The sequence below is a fragment of the Lipotes vexillifer genome, unplaced genomic scaffold, assembly GCF_000442215.2.
Source record: "Lipotes vexillifer unplaced genomic scaffold, Lipotes_vexillifer_v1.1 scaffold1179, whole genome shotgun sequence".
NCBI classification, from domain to species: Eukaryota; Metazoa; Chordata; class Mammalia; order Artiodactyla; family Lipotidae; genus Lipotes; species Lipotes vexillifer.
The window spans coordinates 147,471-170,853 of NW_006783890.1; the positions used below are offsets into that span (position 1 = coordinate 147,471).

At 39.2% G+C, this 23,383-nt stretch overlaps 1 protein-coding gene across 1 annotated transcript in view; it reads left to right on the plus strand.

Annotated features, from left to right (window-relative positions):
• Nucleotides 1-23,383, plus strand: part of FN1 (fibronectin 1) — a 70,439-nt gene that overhangs the window by 4,944 nt on the left and 42,112 nt on the right. Inside the window, 15 exon segments of the mRNA XM_007456408.1 lie at nt 1-126; nt 2,573-2,731; nt 5,468-5,659; nt 6,470-6,649; nt 7,304-7,480; nt 8,512-8,664; nt 10,149-10,277; nt 11,301-11,444; nt 17,047-17,168; nt 19,574-19,754; nt 19,941-20,117; nt 20,942-21,070; nt 21,173-21,262; nt 22,068-22,262; nt 23,237-23,382. The exon segment at nt 1-126 is cut by the window's left edge and continues 13 nt beyond it. Coding sequence (XP_007456470.1) covers nt 1-126; nt 2,573-2,731; nt 5,468-5,659; nt 6,470-6,649; nt 7,304-7,480; nt 8,512-8,664; nt 10,149-10,277; nt 11,301-11,444; nt 17,047-17,168; nt 19,574-19,754; nt 19,941-20,117; nt 20,942-21,070; nt 21,173-21,262; nt 22,068-22,262; nt 23,237-23,382 — 2,300 coding nt within the window.

The window sequence follows — 23,383 nt, forward strand, 5'->3', positions numbered from 1 at the left end:
TTGATCACGCTGCTGGGACTTCCTATGTTGTCGGGGAGACCTGGGAAAAGCCTTATCAAGGCTGGATGATGGTGGATTGTACTTGTCTGGGAGAAGGCAGTGGACGCATCACCTGTACCTCCAGAAGTATGTTTTAGACCTTTATGTTAAAGATGAGACCAGGCATTGTGTTCTGGATTCCTAGAGAGAATTGTCATGTGATGTCACTTAGAACACATCCATTTCCACCAATGTGGTAACATTTGGATGTCAAGAAAAATTCCATAAGCAACTTACTTTGCTTCTTCAAAGAAGACTAAATTAAAAAAAAAAAAAAAAAAAAATAGTTCAATAAGGTCTTAGGTTATCAGCTACTGAGAAAAAACCTTAATATGCATTTAAATGCCAAATGTGTTGTGGACCTGAAGATTAGTTGCAAATGTTTCATCTAAAGTATCACTGAGATATTTTCTAAGTAGCAAAGAAATCGTTAAAATAACATGCAAATGCATCTTTGGGCATGTGGGTGCTCTTGACATAGAAAGGAGTTAAAGCTCTAAAGTTTTTGGTTTCCTTCTATGTTTGAAATTTAAATAAGGCATATTCATTGGCAAAATTGGTGAAAATAGAAAGTACTTACCCCATAGGTTAAAGTTATGTGTTTATTCTAGGGTTAAGGACGGTGTCCCTTTAGGTTTACTAGTGCTACCCTCTGGTATCTCTGCTGCTCTAAGATTGCCCTGGAGCCTTACTTGTTGCCTTAGGGGTTCAAAGCTCCGTTTTTGAAATTTCAAACCAATAGTGATTCTAGGGTTTGCCGAAACAAAACAGCCATTAACTATCGATGTTATAAATAAATTTAAAATCAAATCTAAATAATTTGGAACATATTTTATTTATCTGGCTTAATGTACTTAACCATCTTAACATGTTCATCATCCAAATTTGAATTCTTTGCAAGCAAGAAATTGTCTCTCCTGAAAAGTGATAACAATTCTAACCAAATCGTTCCCAGAACCTTCCAGTTCATTAAATCTTTTGCATTTAAAATTTTATTATGATTCTCAGACTTCCAAGACCTTGTAGGCAATGTTTTAGCTTAAGACAAATTAGATGTTTGACTTAAATTCTTATCTATTATTTAAAACTCTTCTAATAGCAAGTTGGGAAAAATTTCTCAAAGAAAAGTCATTTATTCCATGAAATTGTATAAGCCTCTACTTTATACAAGATGGTATAGGGATGCAAAAATGAATTGGACATTAACCCAGCTTTCAAAGAGCACTTAGTAAGTAGGTCAGGGTGATGAGAAAGGCTTATACATATTCACATTCTACAAAGCACAATATTAAGGACTTCAAGACAAATACTGAAATAGTGCAATGGAAGTTCAGGGGAAGACAACACTTTTAGCTGGGGATTTGGGGAAAAGTGTAACCAGCAATGATATCTTTATTCAGACTTATCCTGTGGTGGGAGATCAATGTGGGTGTGTATTTGTGTGAACTTACATTAACTAATTATTTTTTCTGTAACCCAGTGCAATGATTTTCTGATTCACAAACAAATCAAATCCTCTCTACTCACATTGTAGCATATGGGCAAAGCTGGATTATAATTGAAATAATCTATTTGCCAGATAATTGAACACATAGACGAATAGTAATTTAGTTACAAATTATCATTTTATATTAATAATCCCCCTTTTCAGTCAGAGAGTTAACACCGAGCAATTCAAAAGAGGCCATTTTGTTATTGATGTTAAATAGATGTGTGTTTGTGGAGGTGGGGTGTGACCAGGGGAGAGAATAGTTTAGTTGGTAGAAGTTGGTAGTCCCCTGAATTGTTTTACATAACAAATGAAGAAAGAGATGCTGCTATCTTTTAACTGCTCCTTTGGGGCAGTTGGGGGAGACCCTTTGAGACCTACTTGCTTCCCTATTGTTCCTCGTTTTCTAAAGAGAGTCCCCTATGGAAAGGCAGGCTGTATACAATAATGACTATGAGAAAGCCCGGAGAGCCTGAGAAGGAAAGAGAGGGGAGACTAGAAAGCCAGAGGATGAATTTGGTCAAATGAACAATGTGAAAACAATGTAATGAATGAAAGATTTGATTTTTACCAAATTTAATGAGTTGAATGAATGAATGAAGATTTAATGAATGAAAAAAATTGTTTTGGCAGAGAAGTGGAACTAGACTAAATCATACAGCTCCCTTCACACTGTTTCAAATGCAATCCCATCTTTCAGAAGTTAGCACCCCTGGCACCACAGCTGAATATAAACGTATCATCCAAAAACAGCTCACCAAGCTTGAAACAACTCTTTTTTAAAAAAAATTTTTATTAGAGTGCAGTTGACTTATACAATGTTGTGTTACTTTCAGGTATACGGCAAAGTAACATACGTATACATATATCCACTCTTTTTCAGATTCTTTCCCCATATAGGTTATTACAGAATATTGAATAGAGTTCACTATGCTATACAGTAGGTCGTTATTAGAAACAACTCTATTCTTATTTTAGGTTTGCACTGAGCACTTGCCAATCTCGACCTGATTTACATGTTTCAATGCTTCCTTTCTGACACAGACAGATGCAACGATCAGGACACTAGGACATCCTATAGAATTGGGGATACCTGGCGCAAGAAGGACAATCGGGGGAACCTGCTCCAGTGTATCTGCACTGGCAACGGCCGTGGCGAGTGGAAGTGTGAGAGGCACACAACCCTGCAGACCACGTCTGCTGGTGAGTCTCAGGGCCAATGGGACCCAAATGGGGGCGCCTTGCATAAAGCATTTCTGCAAATCCATCTTTCCCTTGACATGCCATTGAAGGATGATTTGCAGTGTTTTGGCTAGTAAGCGGAGTTCATTTGCAGACTGTTAGTTGTTAAAAGTTTGTGTAATGTCAAGTTTTAAACTTAAATAAAAATGAAATGAAAATGGATCTTAGGGGGAAAAATTCCATTTTAGCTCCAAGAGATAAAACTGATGTCTAAGAAAATGCTAACCTACATGATTTATACATAAAGGTATAGATAGATAAATATATATAGATCTATAGATGTATACGCATAGGGATACACACATATACATACACATTTATATGTATTTTGAATATCTAAAGTGCATTTTAATGGGAATGCGAGATTTTTGATGAGTTACATGATCACTTGATTCTTCTGCTAGGAAAAGGGGAAAAGTACATTTGTTCTTTTTCAGAATGGAATATATCTCCTTGTCCTGACATTCTGCTTTTTTTTGTAGCAGACCCAATCCTTGATGTGTGGTTTCCATGCTCCAGCAAGCTTTGTTGCATTCCATAAAATAATGCACAATCATTCTTTCCATGTATTAGCATTCACAATTTGAGAAAATCAGAGGGGGCATAGAGATGGGAAGGAATGACACACTATCTAAGCATTTTTTAAATAAAAGAAGTTTTAATTATTTCTAGTACAAGAACAAGATCTTTGCATTGTAGCTTGTTTTGTAAGAATCTAAAGAAAGACACAGTGCAATCAAGAGTGTGTACTTATTTAGTGTTCTTGCTCTGTTTTGATCAAGTTTTCACTACCCAGTGTGCTAGCATTGTTGTTTAGTCTTTTATCAATTGGTCATCTAGCTAAAACTATTAATTACTTGTTTGGATTTTTTTCCTTTTGGTGAGTTTTCATCTTGCTGTGAGCACTTAAGAAGGTGAACAAGATTAGATTTGATAATATCTTTGAGTTATTTGATTATTTTCAGTTAGATTGCTGCTAACCAAAAAAAGAAACAATTACAAATCTCAGTCTACAGAAGCAGTTTAAATTCAAATGGTAGTTGGGGTTAAATGTGGTAAACATTCAATAATTGTTATCTGTTTTCAGTAATATTACTAACATTATACTGAAATGGCTCCATTGTTCAGAAGTGTTTGAGCAACATAGGGTTAAACCAAATGGAACCTTCGACAGGATCTTAATGCTCCTTTGCACTGTGACTCTGCCAGGTGGGGTGTATGAATACAGACGCCATGTTCCCTCAACATGTGTGACTTTGGGACTGTGGTCTGTGAAGTATTTGGGTTCTAGTGTTTAGCTTACGGAGATGCTGAATTCAGTCTATCAGTCATTCTGGCTTCAGTTCTGATTCCACTCTTCCTTGGGCCTTGCCCTCGGGAGGACAAATTTCTATAAGTTTAAAGAAAAGATCAACATATTCTGTTGTCTTACTCTGAAAGGAAAGCAGTATTAAGAGAATTGATTGGTTTTAGAAAACACCACAGCAGAATTCCCAAGTAATCCTGGGGAGAAACAAACCGTGGAAGGAGGGGCAGCGAATAGAGACTCCAATATGGCTGCCCGGGGCATCCTCTGAGGAGCTCAGAGTTACACAAATGGCAATAGGTCTGCTGCAGAGGGGCAGGGGCTTCTCAAAACAGTATCAGGAATTGAGCTATTTGTAATGAGGTGGATAGACCTAGAGTCTGGCATACAGAGTGAAGTAAGTCAGAAAGAAAAAGACAAATACCGTATGCTAACACATATATATGGAATTTAAGAAAAAACAATGTCATGAAGAATCTAGGGGTAAGACAGGAATAAAGACACAGACCTACTGGAGAACGGACTTGAGGATATGGGGAGGGGGAAGGGTGAGCTGTGACAGGGCGAGAGAGAGGTATGGACATATATACACTAACAAACGTAAGGTAGATAGCTAGTGGGAAGCAGCCGCATGGCACAGGGATATCGGCTCAGTGCTTTGTGACCGCCTGGAGGGGTGGGATAGGGAGGGTGGGAGGGAGGGAAACGTAAGAGGGAAGAGATATGGGAACATATGTATATGTATAACTGATTCACTTTGTTATAAAGCAGAAACTAACACACCATCGTAAAGCAATTATACCCCAATAAAGATGTTAAGAAAACAACAACAACAAAAAAAACAGTATCAGCAAGAGAGATGCCCAGATAGATTGGGTGAATGGGAGATGCTAAGAGAGGAAGGGTGACACAGACCATTTCAGGCCAAGGGAAAAGCATGAGGACAGCACAGGGTACAGAAGGGAATGATGAGCAGCTCAGTGAGGCAAGAGATAGAGCAAGGACGGAAGTGGTCAGAAGCGAGCTGAAAGCAGGTTAGGTGTGGAGGATTGTGAAGGCGTGAACTTTGAGCTCGCTGGAGTGAGTAAGGAGCTGTTGAAGGTATCTGCTCTGTTGAGTGGCAGAATAAAGTTGGTGATGTAGAAATATATTCTCGGTAGCTCCAGATAAGCTAGAAGATGGAAACCCGTGGGTAAACTCCTGTGGGTTATTTCCTAGGCTGAGTGCAAAAGCTAATGCAGAAAGGGACAGGCATTTTGTTTCCAGTCCCAGCTCAGTAACCACACAGATTGCAGAGTCATCTGTAGGGGACCTTGAAGATCCGAGAAAGCTACTGCAGAAAGTAGTTTTCTCTAAACCAGCTCTGTGCCTTGCCTTTCTTGTGCCCTTAGGTTCTGGCTCCTTCACAGATGTCCGAACGGCCATTTACCAGCCACAGCCTCACCCCCAGCCAGCTCCATACGGTCACTGTGTCACAGACAGCGGTGTGGTTTACTCCGTGGGCATGCAGTGGTTGAAGGCACAAGGAAATAAGCAAATGCTTTGCACTTGCCTGGGCAATGGAGTCAGCTGCCAAGAGACAGGTCTGCGTCATCTTTTTAAAACAGAGTACTGATAACGTTTTTATTATTTAGATTTTGAAAGGCAATACATTCGTTGACCAAAAAATGTAAAACAATAAAGCAAACAAGAAAAGCTTGTAATCTTACCACCCTGTGATAACAGCCAGGGTTTGGCATTTGATATATTTTCTTCCAGTCTTTTTAATCTATGTATTTTCTTTCCTGTAGTGAGTACTGAACTGCTATGTACTGTCTCTGTTTGTCTAAAGTGTTGTTACAAGAGGTTACTTTCTGAATAGCTAATCCATCCCTATTTGGTACTCTAAACCTCAAAGTTCTGAAACTCTGTGATGTAAACTTCTTTCAACAACCTAATGCATCTCTTCCGAGCTCTAAAAGTGGTAGTAATTATAGCAATAATAATTGGCACACGACTTTTCCCCTAGTACAGCCTCATGTATTAATTCTTATAGCACCAACAGAGTTGTATATACACCTCCAGTATCCCTTGAGCAACATCTTTAATTAAACCTGTAGTAATATAGCTTTGCAAATGGGAAACTGAGGCATGGTAGCAGAATTGGTAACAAAGGCTGTCAGAAGGAGAACTCAGGTGTTGCTCTACCCACAAAAAACGTGGCTTCATGAATAAGGCATTTTGACAGTATTATGATCTGGTTAATACTTACAGCTGGTCATACTCAGTTGTTTGTTTTTTTTTTTCCCCCCTTTGAGGACACATGCTCAGTCTCAGTTAAGTATAAATAAGGAGCTACTGGTGGGAGATAAATGCTGCTGCATTTACTGAGACCCTTTTGGTTATGATTGTAGCTATAACCCAGACTTATGGTGGCAATTCAAATGGGGAGCCTTGCGTCCTACCATTCACCTACAATGGCAGGACTTTCTACTCCTGCACCACAGAAGGGCGACAGGATGGACATCTCTGGTGCAGCACAACTTCCAATTATGAGCAAGACCAGAAATACTCTTTCTGTACAGACCATACTGGTGAGTATCCCAAGGGAAAAACAAAACAATGAGAAAACCCCATTTCTCGTGCCCTATTTTTATTGGCCAGCAAGCTAGCCATTTATTTTGAGGCTACACTTGAGAATTATCAATTTTGTGCAGTCTGGACCCAAGAGACATGGAACTAACTTCGCAGCTAAAGATCCTTCCAAGTTTCCCAGTAATCTTGAGAAATGACACCAAGGGAAAAGCCCTCCAGTGCATTAATTTTTGACACACTGGGACTGTTATGTGATTAAAGATATTTGGTAAAATCGGTAGACACTCCCACAGAGCTGAAGAATATACAGGAGGCAGGCCTGAGTGCTTTTGCTTTTCTTTTGGTTAAAACTGTGTCAATGGTCAAAGTGACCATTTAATCTTTTTTCTTTTCTTCTTTTGTCTGGGAAAATGAGAGTGAAAATTGGATTTAAATCTGTTTGAAAGGTGAAGGTGAATAATATAGTTATACGCCTCCTACACTAAGGAGGCTTAGAACTATCCTCTCAGACATCTTTTATTCTGAGACAGACTCTCTGCGAATTAGTTGCAGATACCTGGCTCTCTCAGAACCTTTCTGTAGTAATTCCCCGCTGTACATTGGAAAGCTCAGTGGTAATCTTTTTCTTCCTATTTGCATGTTGTTCTGGACAGTTTTGGTTCAAACTCGAGGTGGGAATTCCAATGGTGCCTTGTGCCACTTTCCCTTCCTGTACAACAACCAAAACTACACCGATTGTACATCCGAGGGCAGGAGGGACAACATGAAATGGTGTGGAACCACACGGAACTATGACGCTGACCAGAAGTTTGGATTCTGCCCCATGGCTGGTAAGATGAAGCCCTTGTAGACAATCATTTGTGGAATAAGACAGAAGAATAATGTCCAGTTTACTCCTATTTCACCCATTAAGACAATTTTGAGATAGCAGAAAACTTTGTGATATATGTATAATCAAATATATAGGAATTATATAATTAGTTATATGATTTTAAAATCCCATTCATATAATTTAATGTCCAAAAGTATGTAAATATGATAAAAATACTTTTTTTAAGGTCTGGAAATATGCATGTTTTCAGAGGTTTGTCTTTTGTAAAAAGCACACAACTGAGTAGCTTAAAACATTTAAGTGACTGCTCTAGTCACAGACCTTCAATATTTACATGCCATTGTGGAATAAGCTCTATTACTTATTAAATATCAAAATCTGTGTTTTCCGACCAGTAGGGATCTTTTTTTTTAAAGGGGGGCTCTAGTTTGTGTGAATGGAGAAAGGGGAACCAATACCCTTTATTTGTTTCCAAATTTCAAGAGTCGCTAGACTACATTTGATTTTCCGATTATAGAAACAAGAACCCATGCACTGTCAAGTGTGAATATGAGGCAATGAAACATCAGAAGAAAACTACTGACACTAACTTTTATTCCTCTCATTTCAGCAAAAGAGAATGTTGTATTTAGAAGGAAAACACACGTTAGCTTACAATTCTATACCCATACACATTGTTTCCCTTTGATCTAGAATAAACTGAGACTAGAAAAAGTTATGGGACAGTAGTCAAATCCAGGCTTCTAGAACACTGCAAATCCTTTGAGTGGGTAGGCATTATTGTGGTTTACATCTCCTAACCATTCTGTAATTTTTCCGTACAACAAACCTCATCTTTGGACTATGTTTTCTCTCTTTGGTACTCAAAACTCTACACACCCACAGAGCAGCGCTGATTTTTTTGAGGCACACAAGACTTCTTTCCAAGTGAGAGCTCTTAGGATCACCAAACCAGACTGATAATATTGCATACGTCTTAGTCCTGTGATCATTTATCCAGTAACACGTTTCTCATCTGTTTCCAAACAGCCCACGAGGAAATCTGTACAACCAATGAAGGGATCATGTATCGCATTGGAGATCAGTGGGACAAGCAGCATGATATGGGCCACATGATGAGATGCACATGTGTTGGGAACGGTCGTGGAGAATGGACATGTGTCGCCTACTCCCAGCTCCGAGGTATGCTCGCTTGTTAATGAAAATAGTTGAGAGGACAAAGAATACAGAGAGGCAGACTTTTACATGAAAACTTGCACTTTACCAAAAGCAGGAGAAGAAATATGCAATGCCACTCCATTAGTCTACTGTGCTGGATAAATTTTGCATGTTAGACAGCCACTTAAGAAAATCTGGCCGAGCAATTCTAAGATTCTGAAACATTCCCAGGATGTAAGTACTTAGGCTGAGCCCAAAGTATGACTTCAAAGGCTAGAACACTTGATCCTTTTAGCTTGTAGGTGTGCTGTTGGATTCTTATCTAGAAAGGATGGGGTAATTTTTGTAAAGAAAAGATACCATGCTATTCTTTTTTTTTTTTTTTTTAACATCTGTCCCTAATACTTTATTAGTCACCTCTGAGCCTGTTCCCAGCTATGTGGGCTCCAAGGAGGGGGTCACCATTCACCAGCTCTCAGCTGGGAGCTTGAGAAGGCCTTGGCCTATCTCTCTGGGGTCATGGACTGTAGAGTCTAAAGGGGCCTTTCCTGGGTCAGTATGGCACATCCAGGTAGGGGCACAGATGGGGGCCAAGACCCCAAGCTTGCCACCCCTCTGCCAGCTTAGTTGTGTTTGGATCCAAATTTAAGGAGACAAAGCCATAGAGACCAATTTCTTTGTTCACTTAATTTTTTTCCCCTTTGGACCCAGGTATAGGGTATAAGGGTGTTGAACTATTAAAACTTTTTGTTTTAGTTTTTTCTATTTCTTTGATTTGAAAAGGAGGATTTAGGTAGAACTCGGAGCTAAGAAATAGTCCATGTAGCCTCTGTGTTGACAGTGGCCTGAGCTTGTTCTCTTTTTATGGTGCCCAATGGGTGACACAATCCAGGACTAAAATAATTACATATGATGTGGCAGAGCTGAAAAGGACACTAGAAAGACATACAGACCAACTCCTCACTTTACAGAGGAAGGAGCTGAGTCCCAAAGAAGGAAGTAATTTTCTCAGGATCTCAGTGAGTTAGCAATAGACTTGGCCTAGTTTTTTTTTTTTTTTTTTTTTTAACTTTCCAGATGCCTTTTATGGTATTTATTTCCCAAATCCCAAATATCTCCCCACCCCTGCTAATCCAGAGATGAGACCATCACATCATGCTAGGCGTCCTATAAGTATGTTTAATCTCCCTTCTATTCATTGCAACAAGCAGAGATCTAAAGGTCATTATCAACCCAGCAAGAGCTTTTCCGAAAGTTAAAATTTGTTGTGTATGCTTTGATTTCTAAACTTTACAAGTCTATAAGAAAGAGAATTTTTTTTTTTTGCAAAAATTGTAGCACTGACTAAGCTTTGAAAAACATGTTTATTCTATGCTGATAGAAGAGTTACTTTAGTGGGAGGTGTTGATAATTACGTGGAAGGAAGTGTATGCTTCGCAAAGCGTAGCTTCTTTTATTTCATCAGTGAAACTTAAAAATTCGCCACCCATCCCACTGTTTCTAAACAGATCAGTGCATCGTCGACGACATCACATACAATGTGAATGACACATTCCACAAACGTCACGAAGAGGGACACATGCTGAATTGTACCTGCTTCGGTCAGGGCAGGGGCCGGTGGAAGTGCGATCCCATTGGTAAGTAGCCTCGTGTCTCTAGCTGGATTTGGACACTGAGTATAGCTAGCAAGTTTCAGATAAGGAGAGTTATTTGATATTACTTGATTGAAGCTGGCTGTAGACTTTGATCATGGCCTGCAGAGGGCTTGGCAAAGTCTCTTCTCTAATCATGGACCAATATATAATCTTGATAGTGGTAGTCATTTAGTTTTGCTGAATTTGGTAACACATGAAGGTTTATTTTAATTGAAACAAATTTGCTTTTGGGTTCTGAATCATAAAGATAATTATTGTTGTGAAAGCGAACTTTCCTTTGCTGGACTGTGCAATAATGTGGACAAAGGATTATGCCAGTAAATACCTCCCTCCAAATACTTTATTTTTCTTGGCTGCCCTTTTTAATAGATCTAAGCAAGTAGTGAAGGTTAAGCCTTAAAAGAGCTGTGTTACCAGCTTTAATGTAATCCATTAATATTCCTTTACTCAAAGAGACACGTTGCTCACCCAGAAAACAAACTGATCAGATGAGTTTGTTTGACCTGAGATTGCCAAAGCAGAGAGAGGCCTGAGAGGGTTTCTTAGAAGCTGCTCAGTAAGTGTGCATTAGTTGAAATTTAGTTCAATTCATTTATATATAAAATTAAGTCCTCCACGTTTTGAAGAAATGTATAAAGTGGTATTTTATCCTTGCTATTCAAATGGTAAATCATTTGCATTAAAATTGATAAAATATAATATCTAATTTATTTTCCTCAAATTAATATTCAGAATGTCAATATCTACTGAAATCTAAATCTTAACATTTTTATTTAGAAATGATATTCTTTTAGAAAGCTAATTACTTCTCTCAATGGGTACTTTTTGACCATTAACTGTCTAGTAAGGTAAAAGATATGAACAAAATATTTTTTAACCGCATATATTTGTAAGGACAGTTGCAAGTTTTTATTAAAACTAAGAATATGTGCTCTAGCACACCAAATTTAAATTTGTAACTTTAAGTCTTCAAGGCTGCTTATCTTTTACTTGTATATATTTTAGATCAATGCCAGGATTCAGAATCCCGTACCTTTTATCAAATTGGAGAATCATGGGAGAAGTTTTTGCATGGAGTCAGGTACCAGTGCTACTGCTATGGCCGTGGCATTGGGGAGTGGGGCTGCCAGCCCATACAGACCTATCCAGGTAAGTAGCTCTATTACCGCAAATTGAGAACTGTCCACTGGGTTATAAAAACAGGGCAGCATCAGTGTTTGTTAACACTGATGGCTAACTTGGTGTCCCCTCCCTTTCCCATCCTTTTCTCATATCACTGTCTAATCATCAGTCGAATTTTTTACTAAAATGGTTTTCCTTTCTCCCCAATCAAGTAGAAGGAGTAGAAGGCTGTGAAAATGTGCCTGTATGTAAACTTGTTTCTTAACCTTGTATAACATTCCATTAGGTTAAAACACGGGCTAATTTCATTTCTCATCTGTACATGAAAATAGAAACCGTGAAGTGAGCGATGCTGGGAGTAAAGGTCAGGGTTTTATGTTATGGTTCTTAACAGAGAAGATGCATGGAGAAATTGCATGAAATACAACATAGGGTATGTGTCCATTTAGCATTTCATCCAGGCCCTCTTTTTGTCAAAATGTTCACCTGTTTGATCAGTTGGAGCCTGGAACAAAGTATCCTGGGTCAAGAGTTGAGTAACTTGGTCAGTTCTCTGCCCATGCAGTTCAAATACTCGAAAATGTTTATTGCTGGATTTATTTTAGGTCACAGGACATAAGGCCTAGCTGAAGGTGTTATACATTTTAGAAAAAATTTTTGAATTTAATTTTCACTGAGTGATTAATTACAATAAGATGGGCTGAATTATGAAACTCTAATTTTTAGGCATCAGTTATTTGAGCAATTACTGAGGTCAAAGCCTCCTGAATCTCTGTTAACTTAAGACCTGGGGCCTATATTCAGAAACAAAAAGAGAGATCTTCAGGACGTTGGAATCTGCCTATGACAGAAATCAAGATTCAGTTAACTAAGTCCCTTTATAACATGATAAGAGGCTCACTGTCTAGAGAACAAGATATGAAACAACTTGGCCAAAGATAGTGTTTGCCAAGACATGGGTCCCAGCTCTGTACATGCTGCTAAGGAGATACAAGTCAAGCTTCATTCATTATTTCCTCATCTGTAAAATGGGCAGATGGTAGCTGATTACCAGCACTAACAAACAATCTGTGATCCTAGAAACCAACCACCTAGATATACCCTTTCTGAACTATGAAGAAACCTTCCTCTCCCCAATCTTCAGACACTATCCGGGCTGCAGAAGATGATTTGGCTTTAACGGGCTCTCAGCACAGATTGACCTGGCTCTTAAATTGTATTTCATGGCAGATTTCTGTGTAGGAATCACTTAAAATAATTTTTTTGTGTAATAATTTTTTAAAATCTGATTGCAGAATTACTGTAAGTTCAGAAAGTATATAACTGAGGTGTTTTTTTCTTTTTTTTCTTTAATGATGCAACCAAAGGATAGAAACTTCTAAAGAAATGCTCTTAATGTCTGCCTTTATGGTTGTTACTGGTGTGGTGTGGCAATCTTGAAAGTGATTTCCTTCTTTTTTTTGTGGTACGCGGGCCTCTCACTGTTGTGGCCTCTCCCGTGGCGGAGCACAGGCTCTGGGCGCGCAGGCTCAGCGGCCATGGCTCACGGGCCCAGCCACTCCGCGGCATGTGGGATCTTCCCGGACCGGGGCACGAACCCGTGTCCCCTACATCGGCAGGCGGACTCTCAACCACTGCGCCACCAGGGAAGCCCGTGATTTCCTTCTTAGTGAATTGGGGAGAACTTTTTTCTCTCTCTCTTTTAAAGTAAGCCTGTTCACATAGCAGCTTGCGGGAAGCCTTTAGGTGGACATGCCAGAGATGAAATCTAGATGGGAGGGAATCTTCCTGGGTTGGAGTTTCATGTGTTGACCTTGTTCCTACTAAAAAGGGTAACAGTAGAGCGCATTGAGCATAGAGGAGATTTAGGGGAGAGGAGATTGGCCTCGGTACGCAGTCTGGGTCTTATCTGTGTGTTTGGTTTGCTCAATGGTTCCTGCCTGGCTTCTGGGGCTTTCAGAGTGTGGGAAGGATAACGGAACAACAGATTACCAGTAGGTTGTCTCTGAGCCTTGCCCTGTTTGTTCCTCCAACAGAGGACTCGGTAGAGATGTTCAAACTAATAGAAGATAAGAGCTTTTGGTTTGTCGATAAACAACCAGGAAAGCACAGATCTCAGCAAAATAAATAAAGAAAAAAGGGCTGAGTTGCAAACTCATAAATGTTTAACTTCTCCGGGGTCACCATTACTGGGAATTATTCATTTGGGCCTTATTTCAAACTGTTTTTATTAAAAGTATAGACATTGTATCATATCTCTCTACTTAACTATTTTATTGTCAGTCTGACCATATTGAATAAGAGAGGGAGTAAAGTTTTCCCAGTGGTGACTCATTGCTCAGTTAATTTGAAAAGTTTTACCAGTTAACCAATATCAAAAGGATTATCAAAATTTTAAATCTAAATAATGTAAATGATGTCAAAATGTTCAGATTTCTTGTCTTCAAATCATATGTAACAAAAACAGAATAGAGTGATAGCTGGAATTTAATTGACCTTACAAATAATGGACAGCTTCTTTTCTTTCTGGACAAAAATGTGCTAAATGCAAGACATCCCATTACTGTTTAATGCAGTTCCCTTAAAGGTGAGCTATGGCACAAGCCTGAAATTGAAAACATAGGATTTCAAACCAGCCCGTGAAGTTTGAGAAAGAAAACTTCTGTTGTTTTGCTCCATCACTGAGTAAAAACCACTGCTCCTGTTTCTTTTCCCTCCCTTCTCCTTTGCTCTCCTCATCCTGTGGACATAGCAGCAAGATTAAGCTTAACGGTAGGCAGTAAAAGTCATTTGTGTTATCCTTCTAAAACTTAATCTTGATAGACATTTAACCATCATAATTTTTTTAAAGACTATTTTTTAAGAGCAGTTTTACATTCACAGCAAGGGTGAAAGGAAGGTACAGAGATTTCCCGTGTTCCCCCTCCCCCAACACATGCACAACTTCCCCTAATTCAACATCCCCACCAGAGTGGTACATTTGTTACAATCGAGAACCTACATTGACACTTTATCACCCAAAGTCCATGGTTTGCATTAGGGATGACTCTTGGTGCTGTACATTCATGGCATCATAAACTGTTTCCCCTCAAAATCATGGTTGCTAAATTAAATAAAATACATATCAGGTGTCTCTTAACATGAGGAAACTATGGTAGGGTTTCTTTAAAGGATCATTATTTAAACAACGTTATACCAATTATTGTAAGTAATTTAAGGATGTGATATTCCTATATTTACTGGTATGTATGGGAGTACTTTAAATAATCACATTTCTAAAATTTTGCCTCAGTGTTCATTTTTAAAAACTTATTTACGTTCATAAGGATCTTCAAAAGGGGTGATTTAAAGAGGGTCATGCGGGCTTCCCTGACGGCGCAGTAGTTGAGAGTCCGCCTGCCAATGCTGGGGATGCGGGTTCGTGCTCCGGTCCGGGAGGATCCTACATGCCGCGGAGCGGCTGGGCCCGTGGGCCATGGCCGCTGAGCCTGCGCGTCCGGAGCCTGTGCTCCGCAGCGGGAGGGGCCGCAATAGTGAGAGGCCCGCGTACTGCAAAAAAAAATAAAAAATAAAAAAAATAATAAAGAGGGTCATGCAACTGACTTCTGCCAATTAATTAAAACAAACACCCTGCCATCTTCTGTGAAATATATACCGCTTTAGAATTAAAAATCGAGAATTTTATATATTAATTTTGGTTTTCATATAGCTTACAAATATGTGCATTAGATGAAATTAAGATTCAAAGAATGTTTGTTAGTCTTCAGCCAACTTTGAATTATTCTCAGTGTGGAAGTGAGTATATTATTCTAGAGCTTTTGAATCTACCCAGATACGCAAGTTGTATATTTGTTCTGCTAGAAAAAACTTTGTTTTCAACGACAATTTAATAGCAAAGATAATAATTAAGTTTGAAAATCAATATTTTTTTCTATGACGTTATAGAGAATTTAAAACTGTTTATAATCTGCTGAACTGCTTTATTAAACATGGAAAGTTTTGCTCTGTTTGACAGAGTGGCAGTTAGAAATTCTTGGAAAGGTTATTACAAGGAACTTTATTTTTATTTCTAAGTTGAACATTGATTGACATCATTAAAAAACAGTGTTTAGGGAAAAGATAGTGTTCTGTTCTGCAAGCGTAAATTTTCCATCTATTTCATTATTATCCTAAATGGAGTCTACCCTATTAAGAAATTCATTCCACTTCTCTTATTTTTCCTTTTTTTAAAAAAAATTATCTGTTTTATTTATTTATTTATGGCTGCATTGGGTCTTTGTTGCTGCTCGCAGGCTTTCTCTAGTTGTGGCGAGCAGGGACCACTCTTCATTTGCGGTGCTCTGGCTTCTCATTGCAGTGGCTTGTTTTGTCACAGAGCACGGGCTCTAGGTGCATGAGCTTCAGTAGTTGTGGCACGTGGGCTCAGTAGTTGTGGCGCATGGGCTTAGTTGCTCCGCAGCATGTGGGATCTTCCCAGACCGTGTCTCCTGCATTGGCAGGCAGATTCTTAACCACTGCACCACGAGGGAAGCCCTGCCTTTTTTAAAAAAACAAAAGAAACAAACCACACTTAAAATTTTGTTGGTAATAGTTATACACATTAAGATGTGGAAATATTGAATTTAGTATATAGTACAAAATGTCACTTTGTTGATAAATATTTCTGAAAAAATATGTTTGATCTCTTAATAATTTGACCAATCAATGGAATGATTTTAGAGTAAACTTCCTAAATAAAACTAAAACTAAAACTTTTTTCCAAACTGATAGGATGCTTAGACTGATGGGATGAGAAATAAAAACTGAGTCTTTAATTATTACCTTTGTCTGTTTGTCTAAGATTCTACCCCATTTAGAAATGTGTTTGTTTTACATCATGTCATATGGCCTTTGGAATGTTTTTTCCTTCTTGATGGTAGATTTGTTCTTGATGAAAGGCTCCACAAACTAGAATTTCCTCAAAGAGGTTTAGTATAATAAGTAAATGAAAGTTGTATTCTGTATTACATTATTTGTGTTAGGGTAGTTCCAAATTTTCTCACAATTCTTTGAAAATGGAAAAGAAAGCAAACTAAGTGGCATTTTTAAAAAATCATTTTATTTGCTTATAAACAAGTTCTATTTGCATTTCTCATGTGAAGGACAATAATTTATCTGCTAAAAAAGGATTTGCCTCAGAGAACAGACTTGTGGTTGCCAAGGGGAAGGGGAGTGGGGGAGGTATGGAGAGGGAGTTTAGGGTTAGCAGATGCAAACTATTATATATAGAATGCATAAACAACAAGGTCCTACTGTATAGCACAGGGAACTATATTCAATGTCCTGTGATAAACCATAGTGGAAAAGAATATAAAAAAGAATGTATATATGTGTATAACTGAGTCACTTTGCTGTACAGCAGAAATTAACGCAACATTGTAAATCAACTACGCTTCAATTAAAAAAAAAAGGATTTGTCTCATAGATTTCCAGTGTCAATGTATAAAAAATTAATCTCAGATAATTTTTATTGTGCTCCCATTTACGGATAAGCAAAACTGTCTTTAATGATGGCCATCCATGTGCACTAAATTTTAAGTTGAAGTGAGGGAATACTCAAGGTCACCAAATCTCACATTTTCATTTTCAGGTTCAACTGGTCCTGTCCAAGTAATAATCACTGAGACCCCCAGTCAGCCCAACTCTCACCCCATCCAATGGAATGCACCAGAACCATCTCACATTTCCAAGTACATTCTCAGATGGAAACCTGTGAGTATCCTACTCGGAAACCTTGGATATTGCAGCTCTTGAAATTAACAGATTCTGAAAATGTTTTCCAGCTTTTGGGCCAATAGATCTGATGAACTATATTCACATTGTATTTGTTTAGCGACCAAACAATATGTGGTCAATCTAATTGACATATTGATTTAGCTTTTTTTGGTACCTTAAACCAACTAACTCCTCATGTTAGAAAGGTCTTCTCTGCGAAGACTTCAAAATGATAAGGCTTAAGATTACTCTTATCTATTATGGAAAGAGAATATAAAGTTTTTCTATGTCTTGCAACTCCATCAAAGGGAAAAAAAATTACTGGCATCATTTTCCATGATTTGAAAAACAAAAAAGCTAAATTAATATCTTTCTTTTTTGGTTCACTTTTTAAATGATCATTTCTTTTCTTTTTCTTTTTCTTTTTTTTTTTGGCTTCACCACACAGCTTGCGGGATCGTAGTTCCCTGACCAGGGACTGAACCCCGGACATGGCAGTGAAAGCGCCAAGTCCTAAACAATAGACCGCCAGGGAATTTCCATGATCATTTCTTAAACCTTACTTTCTATCCTCTGAAGTTATTTTGATAGAAGGGAGAGAGATGTTGAGAGGGAAGTACAGATGAGGGACAGTTAGTGTATTTAATGAGTGACCTTGTGATTTCCTAATAATCATCTAGAAATTGAAGAAATCACACTAAGGAGGATATTGGTCTATTAAATTTTAGTTTCTCTTACCCTCTCAAACCCACCCTGCTATCTTTCCAAAATGCATGACTCATAATTTGAGAAACACTATTTTAAACACAGGAGAAAAATGCCCACTTTTAATCACAGCTATTGGTTTCTAGGAACTAAAAGCAAAACAAAACAAAACATTTGACCAACTCATGCAGTTGTATTAAATTCTTTTTGAAAAATTCAAGCTGTTGAAATCATTCTTTTTCTTCTCTCACCCTCTTTTGTTAATGTCCGCAGTATATGGAGTAGCTGTTTGCAGAGCTATGTGTCTAATGATGTTAATCGATGGAATCAATATATTTCCCCTCCAACACTTTATTGTCTCTCATTTTTTCACATCATCACCAGTTTTATTTACTTTAAAACTTAACTCTGAAGTATTATGTGAGACCACAGTAGTAAGGGATACACATAGGTATACAAAGTTTATTAAGTTGGAAAGTCTTCAAAGAGTGGAGGTTATTAATTTCTTTGAAAGTTTTAACAATTTCAGGATTTTCCTTAATGTTTGTCACCTGAGAGTTTATTCTTGAGTACTTTCTTCTGATAGCAAACCAACAAAGTTCACATTGCATGAAAGGCTTATTGTTAAATCTGAGCTAATTATAATGACTAATTTAATGTTTTCACAACATAGTTAAATTTAAAGAGTACTAGGATCACTTTCATTTATTTCAAAAATACAAAGGGACACTTGAGTGTTTGAATTATTGAGGAACTGGTTGATTGGATATTTTTTTTAAATCACTGGGTATTAAAAATGTATTTTGACTTATATTAGTTTGGAATCTACACTTAAAAGGATCTTAACTTGTTTGAAGTAAGGATGTTTCTTTTCTACACATTTTAATGCAAAGAATTTTGTGCCATGATAGATTAATGAAGTTGGACAGGATGTGAAAGTATAAACTGGAGACAAAGATTAAGTAAACTGAGATCGCATTCTTCTGCAGATCGCATTCTTTTGCCCAAAGTTGGCTAACCACTTTTGAGGGGTGGTTTATATCCAAGAATGAGTCATAAAGCCAGAGCAGTTAAACCTTGTATGTGATTGTCCCAGGCACTGAGTCATGAAGGAATGTTATGCCTTTGACTGCTCTGCAAGAAACTTGGTTTGTAGCCCACCAAGTGAAGGATAGAATATATGTCCTTTTCCCACTGCAGAGAGGAATATATCTCTGTTCATTATAGAAATTTAAAAGTTGGGAAAGGCAAAACTTGGGGTCTACATATTATGTTGCTGATATTAAACTGAATAATTAATCTGGCAAAAAGGAAGGTGCCCAGGACCTCCCACTGTGTAATCCTTGGCCATGTCACATAACTCTGTTTCTTCACCTACAAAATCAGGGTGATAATACCAGTAACTTGGAGGATGGGAGAGATGGAGATTAAATGAGAGTATGCAAGGAAAGCAGCACAGAGCATGGCACGTAGTACGCTATCAGTAAATATTAGCTTTAATAATCATTATTATTAATGTTAACAAATTCTGCTATAGGTTTCTATTCCAATTCCAATTTTCCATGATTTTCCTCCAAAATGGAGCTGCATAGACCCCTCATTCTTCTTTGAAGAATACTCCACATCATCTCTGAGTGTTCATCTTTGTGAATACTTGTGTGATTTTTTTTTTTGTTTTTCTTAACTTAAATTTTTAGAAAAATTCTCCAGACCGTTGGAAGGAAGCCACCATTCCGGGCCACTTAAACTCCTACACCATCAAAGGCCTGAGGCCAGGTGTGGTATACGAGGGCCAGCTCATCAGCGTCCAGCACTATGGCCAAAGAGAGATGACACGCTTCGACTTCACCACCACCAGCACAAGCCCAGTGGTGACCAGTACGTACCCCAGCCGCCAGCCCATCTGTGCCTGCATTTCTCAGACCTGGGCTCCCTGCAGGAAGTGCCTAATTCATATTATTCCATGGATGGCACCCACAGTTTTTAAAACCTGATAATCTACAGACGATGCTAGTAAATTTCCTCCATGGCTGAAGGCTCTCTCCCCTCTTTCTGTGACCCTAGGCAACACCGTGACGGGAGAGACAACACCGTTTTCTCCTGTTGTGGCCACCTCCGAATCCGTGACTGAAATCACAGCCAGCAGCTTTGTGGTCTCCTGGGTCTCGGCTTCCGACACTGTGTCCGGATTCCGGGTGGAGTATGAGCTGAGTGAAGAGGGAGATGAACCACAGTACCTGGGTGAGCTCAACGTGTTGATGACCAGCTGCTGGGAAACCCTGCTTGGGGTGGGGCTGGGGGCATCCACGCAGGTGGCCTGGGAAGTTCAGAAGTAGTTGACAGCTCAGACTGCACAAACAGCCCTCCAGTGTGAGTCTGGAAAACAACTGATCCTTTTTAGAACCGAGCTGGGTTTTTCCTGAGCCATGCTCACTTTCCCGGTCCCTGATGGGAGCTGTGTTGTGCGTTAGCCTGGGCACAGGTCCACAAAACAAAAGTGTGTTCTTCCTGGAAGTAATTGCCAGCATGAGGGCTGCAGTGGAGAAAACGTTAGCTTTGGGAGAGGCACAATACCCTCATTCATGCTTTTCAGATTCTCGTGTTTGGGGGACTTTTAAAAACTTTATCATGGAGAAATAAATATACATACCGAAAAGTACACAGATGATAAACATAGAGCTCAGTGAATTTTTATAAAGTGAACACACTGTGTGACTAGGACCCAGATCAAGGAAAAGAACATCCCTCCTACCCCACTCCCCGTTATCCCCCACCTATAACCACTATGTGGACTTCCAACTACGGAGGACTATGTTTACAAATCTGGGGGTGGATTAAAATTATACATCCTTAGAGAAAATATTTGGGGAAAGGGGGAAAAAAAGAAAAATTATCTCATACTGCATTGATAATTATTGACTATCCATAGAACATTTCCTTCTAGTTTTCACTCACCACCACCCCCCCGATGAATACGTAGTTTTAAGAATATCCTTCTCATAGGTTATGGAGTCATTAGAGGGATTGGTACACTCTGATAGTAACCTTTCCCTTTCATTTCAAAGATCTTCCCAGCACAGCCACTTCTGTGAACATCCCTGACCTGCTTCCTGGCCGAAAGTACATCGTCAACGTCTATCAGATATCCGAAGAAGGAGAACAGAGTTTGATCCTGTCTACCTCACAGACAACAGGTGCACGTGTACTGTGTGGCGTGAAAAGACTTTTTTTCCTGTGAAACAGACCTCTAGCAATATTTCCTGACTGTTTTTCTCATTTCTTCCTTTCTTTCTTAGCACCTGATGCCCCTCCTGATCCTACCGTGGACCAGGTTGATGACACCTCCATTGTCGTTCGCTGGAGCAGACCCCAGGCGCCCATCACAGGTCAGCTTGGCTGCCTCTTCTTGGCTCCCATGTTAATCTTGATGCCATAAAAGGTGAGGGAGAGGATTCTGATCTATAAGCGGGCAAATCCCTTAAATCTCCTATGTAATTATTGGACCAGGGTGGAGATGTGTGTGTGTGTGTGTGTGTGTGTGTGTGTGTGTGTGTGTGTGTGTGATATTGCCCTACAGCCTTACTTTCTTATGGATCGTTTCCTTTTAAATCTGTTTTATTGACCTCCTTCACACACAAAACACACCCACACACAATCACACACATAAACCTCTAAAGCCAGCTCATGGACTTATTACACCAGGCATTCCTCTGGTAGAAAAGGGGTAATTTTTCTGAAAACCTCACTCTAAAACTTATTCTTAAAGAGGCAGCCAAGCTGCCTTCTTAGCTCATTAGGTGACTCAGCTGTCTCTGAACTTCCTAAAAGACACAGACGTGCTAGACAACTCTGTGCTCAGAGTGGTTCCTTAATCGCTTCCTTCATCCAGGGCTCGAGGAAAAGAAATCAGTTTAACATGAATATTTCCACCCTCTGGCTTCTCTAATAGACATTTATTAAGGATCTCGGGTCTTCAAGGATGATATTTAATATTAAAAAGTTTTGCATGACTTCTTATTTTATCTTTGGACTCAATAGTCCTTATAAGATGTAGCACTATTGAACGAGTCAAAAAGAATCACTCATTCTGAACTAATCCAGCAAGATGCTAAGGGCTGTTAGGAAAGGGGGCCTTTTGAAAACTCTGTTTCATCAAACAGTGAATCGTACTTTTTTCTCCTGAATCTGCAGGATACAGAATCGTCTATTCCCCATCAGTAGAGGGTAGTAGCACAGAACTCAACCTTCCTGAAACTGCCAACTCTGTCACTCTCAGTGACTTGCAGCCTGGTGTTCAGTATAACATCACTATCTATGCTGTGGAAGAAAATCAAGAGAGTACTCCTGTCTTCATCCAACAAGAAACCACTGGCGTCCCACGTTCAGGTAACCTGAAGGTGCTTCCTGTAGTATCTTATTTCTTAAGGCTGAAGAAAGTAACATCTTTAACCTCCTTTTTGCTGGAGGAACAAAACCAACCTTGGCTTGTGTTCATTCCGTGAGCCTGCTGGGGACTACAGGACGTGTAAGATGAAAGAATAATTGCATCTGTGGGAGGGTTGCTTTGTCTCTGTCAACAGTTCCTATACGCAAGTTGTCTCATGGATTAGTATATCCTTGAACTTATGAAATTTAGCTGAAATGTCTTCACTATAAAGTAACTTATCAAAACTGGCTATTGGCCTTCCTGATTAAAACCTGACAGCATAAAGTCTTCATATTTTCCCCCAGAAACTTAAGGGGCAGTTCATCTGTTGCTCTTAAGTATTATAAAATGATTTAGTAAAATAAAAACCACCACATTTTTTTTCAGTTGTTGCAAGAGTTTGCTTTGGGGTTTTTTTTTGGTATGTTTATCTTAAACCCCTCAATAAGTTACTTCATATGTTGGAAACTCATCTGCTTACCAACATATTTTACATAAAAGTTGTTTTTTTTTTTTTTTTTTTTCCCCCCCCGGTACGGAGCCCTCTCACTGTTGTGGCCTCTCCCGTTGCGGAGCACAGGCTCCGGACGCGCAGGCTCAGCGGCCATGGCTCACGGGCCCAGCCGCTGCACGGCATGTGCGATCTTCCTGGACCGGGGCACGAAACCGCGTCCCCTGCATCGGCAGGCGGACTCTCAACCACTGCACCACCAGGGAAGCCCTACATAAAAGCTTTAAATGACACGTGTAAGCAGTATGACCGAACTACAAAAATATAACCCAAAAAAGCATATTCTCTGATTAAGAGAGAAAACTTAGCTCTGGAATGAGAGGCTCTATGAATTGCCCTATACCTTAAAAACCCAGGAAACTGGCTTTTTAAAAACAATCCTTAGCAGGAATTGAAAATGACTGGTTGGCTCTTGTCTGTTAGATAAGGTTCCCCCTCCCAGGGACCTGCAGTTTGTGGAGGTGACGGACGTAAAGATCACCATCATGTGGACACCCCCCGAGAGCACGGTGACCGGTTACCGAGTGGACGTGATCCCCGTCAACCTGCCCGGGGAACACGGGCAGAGGC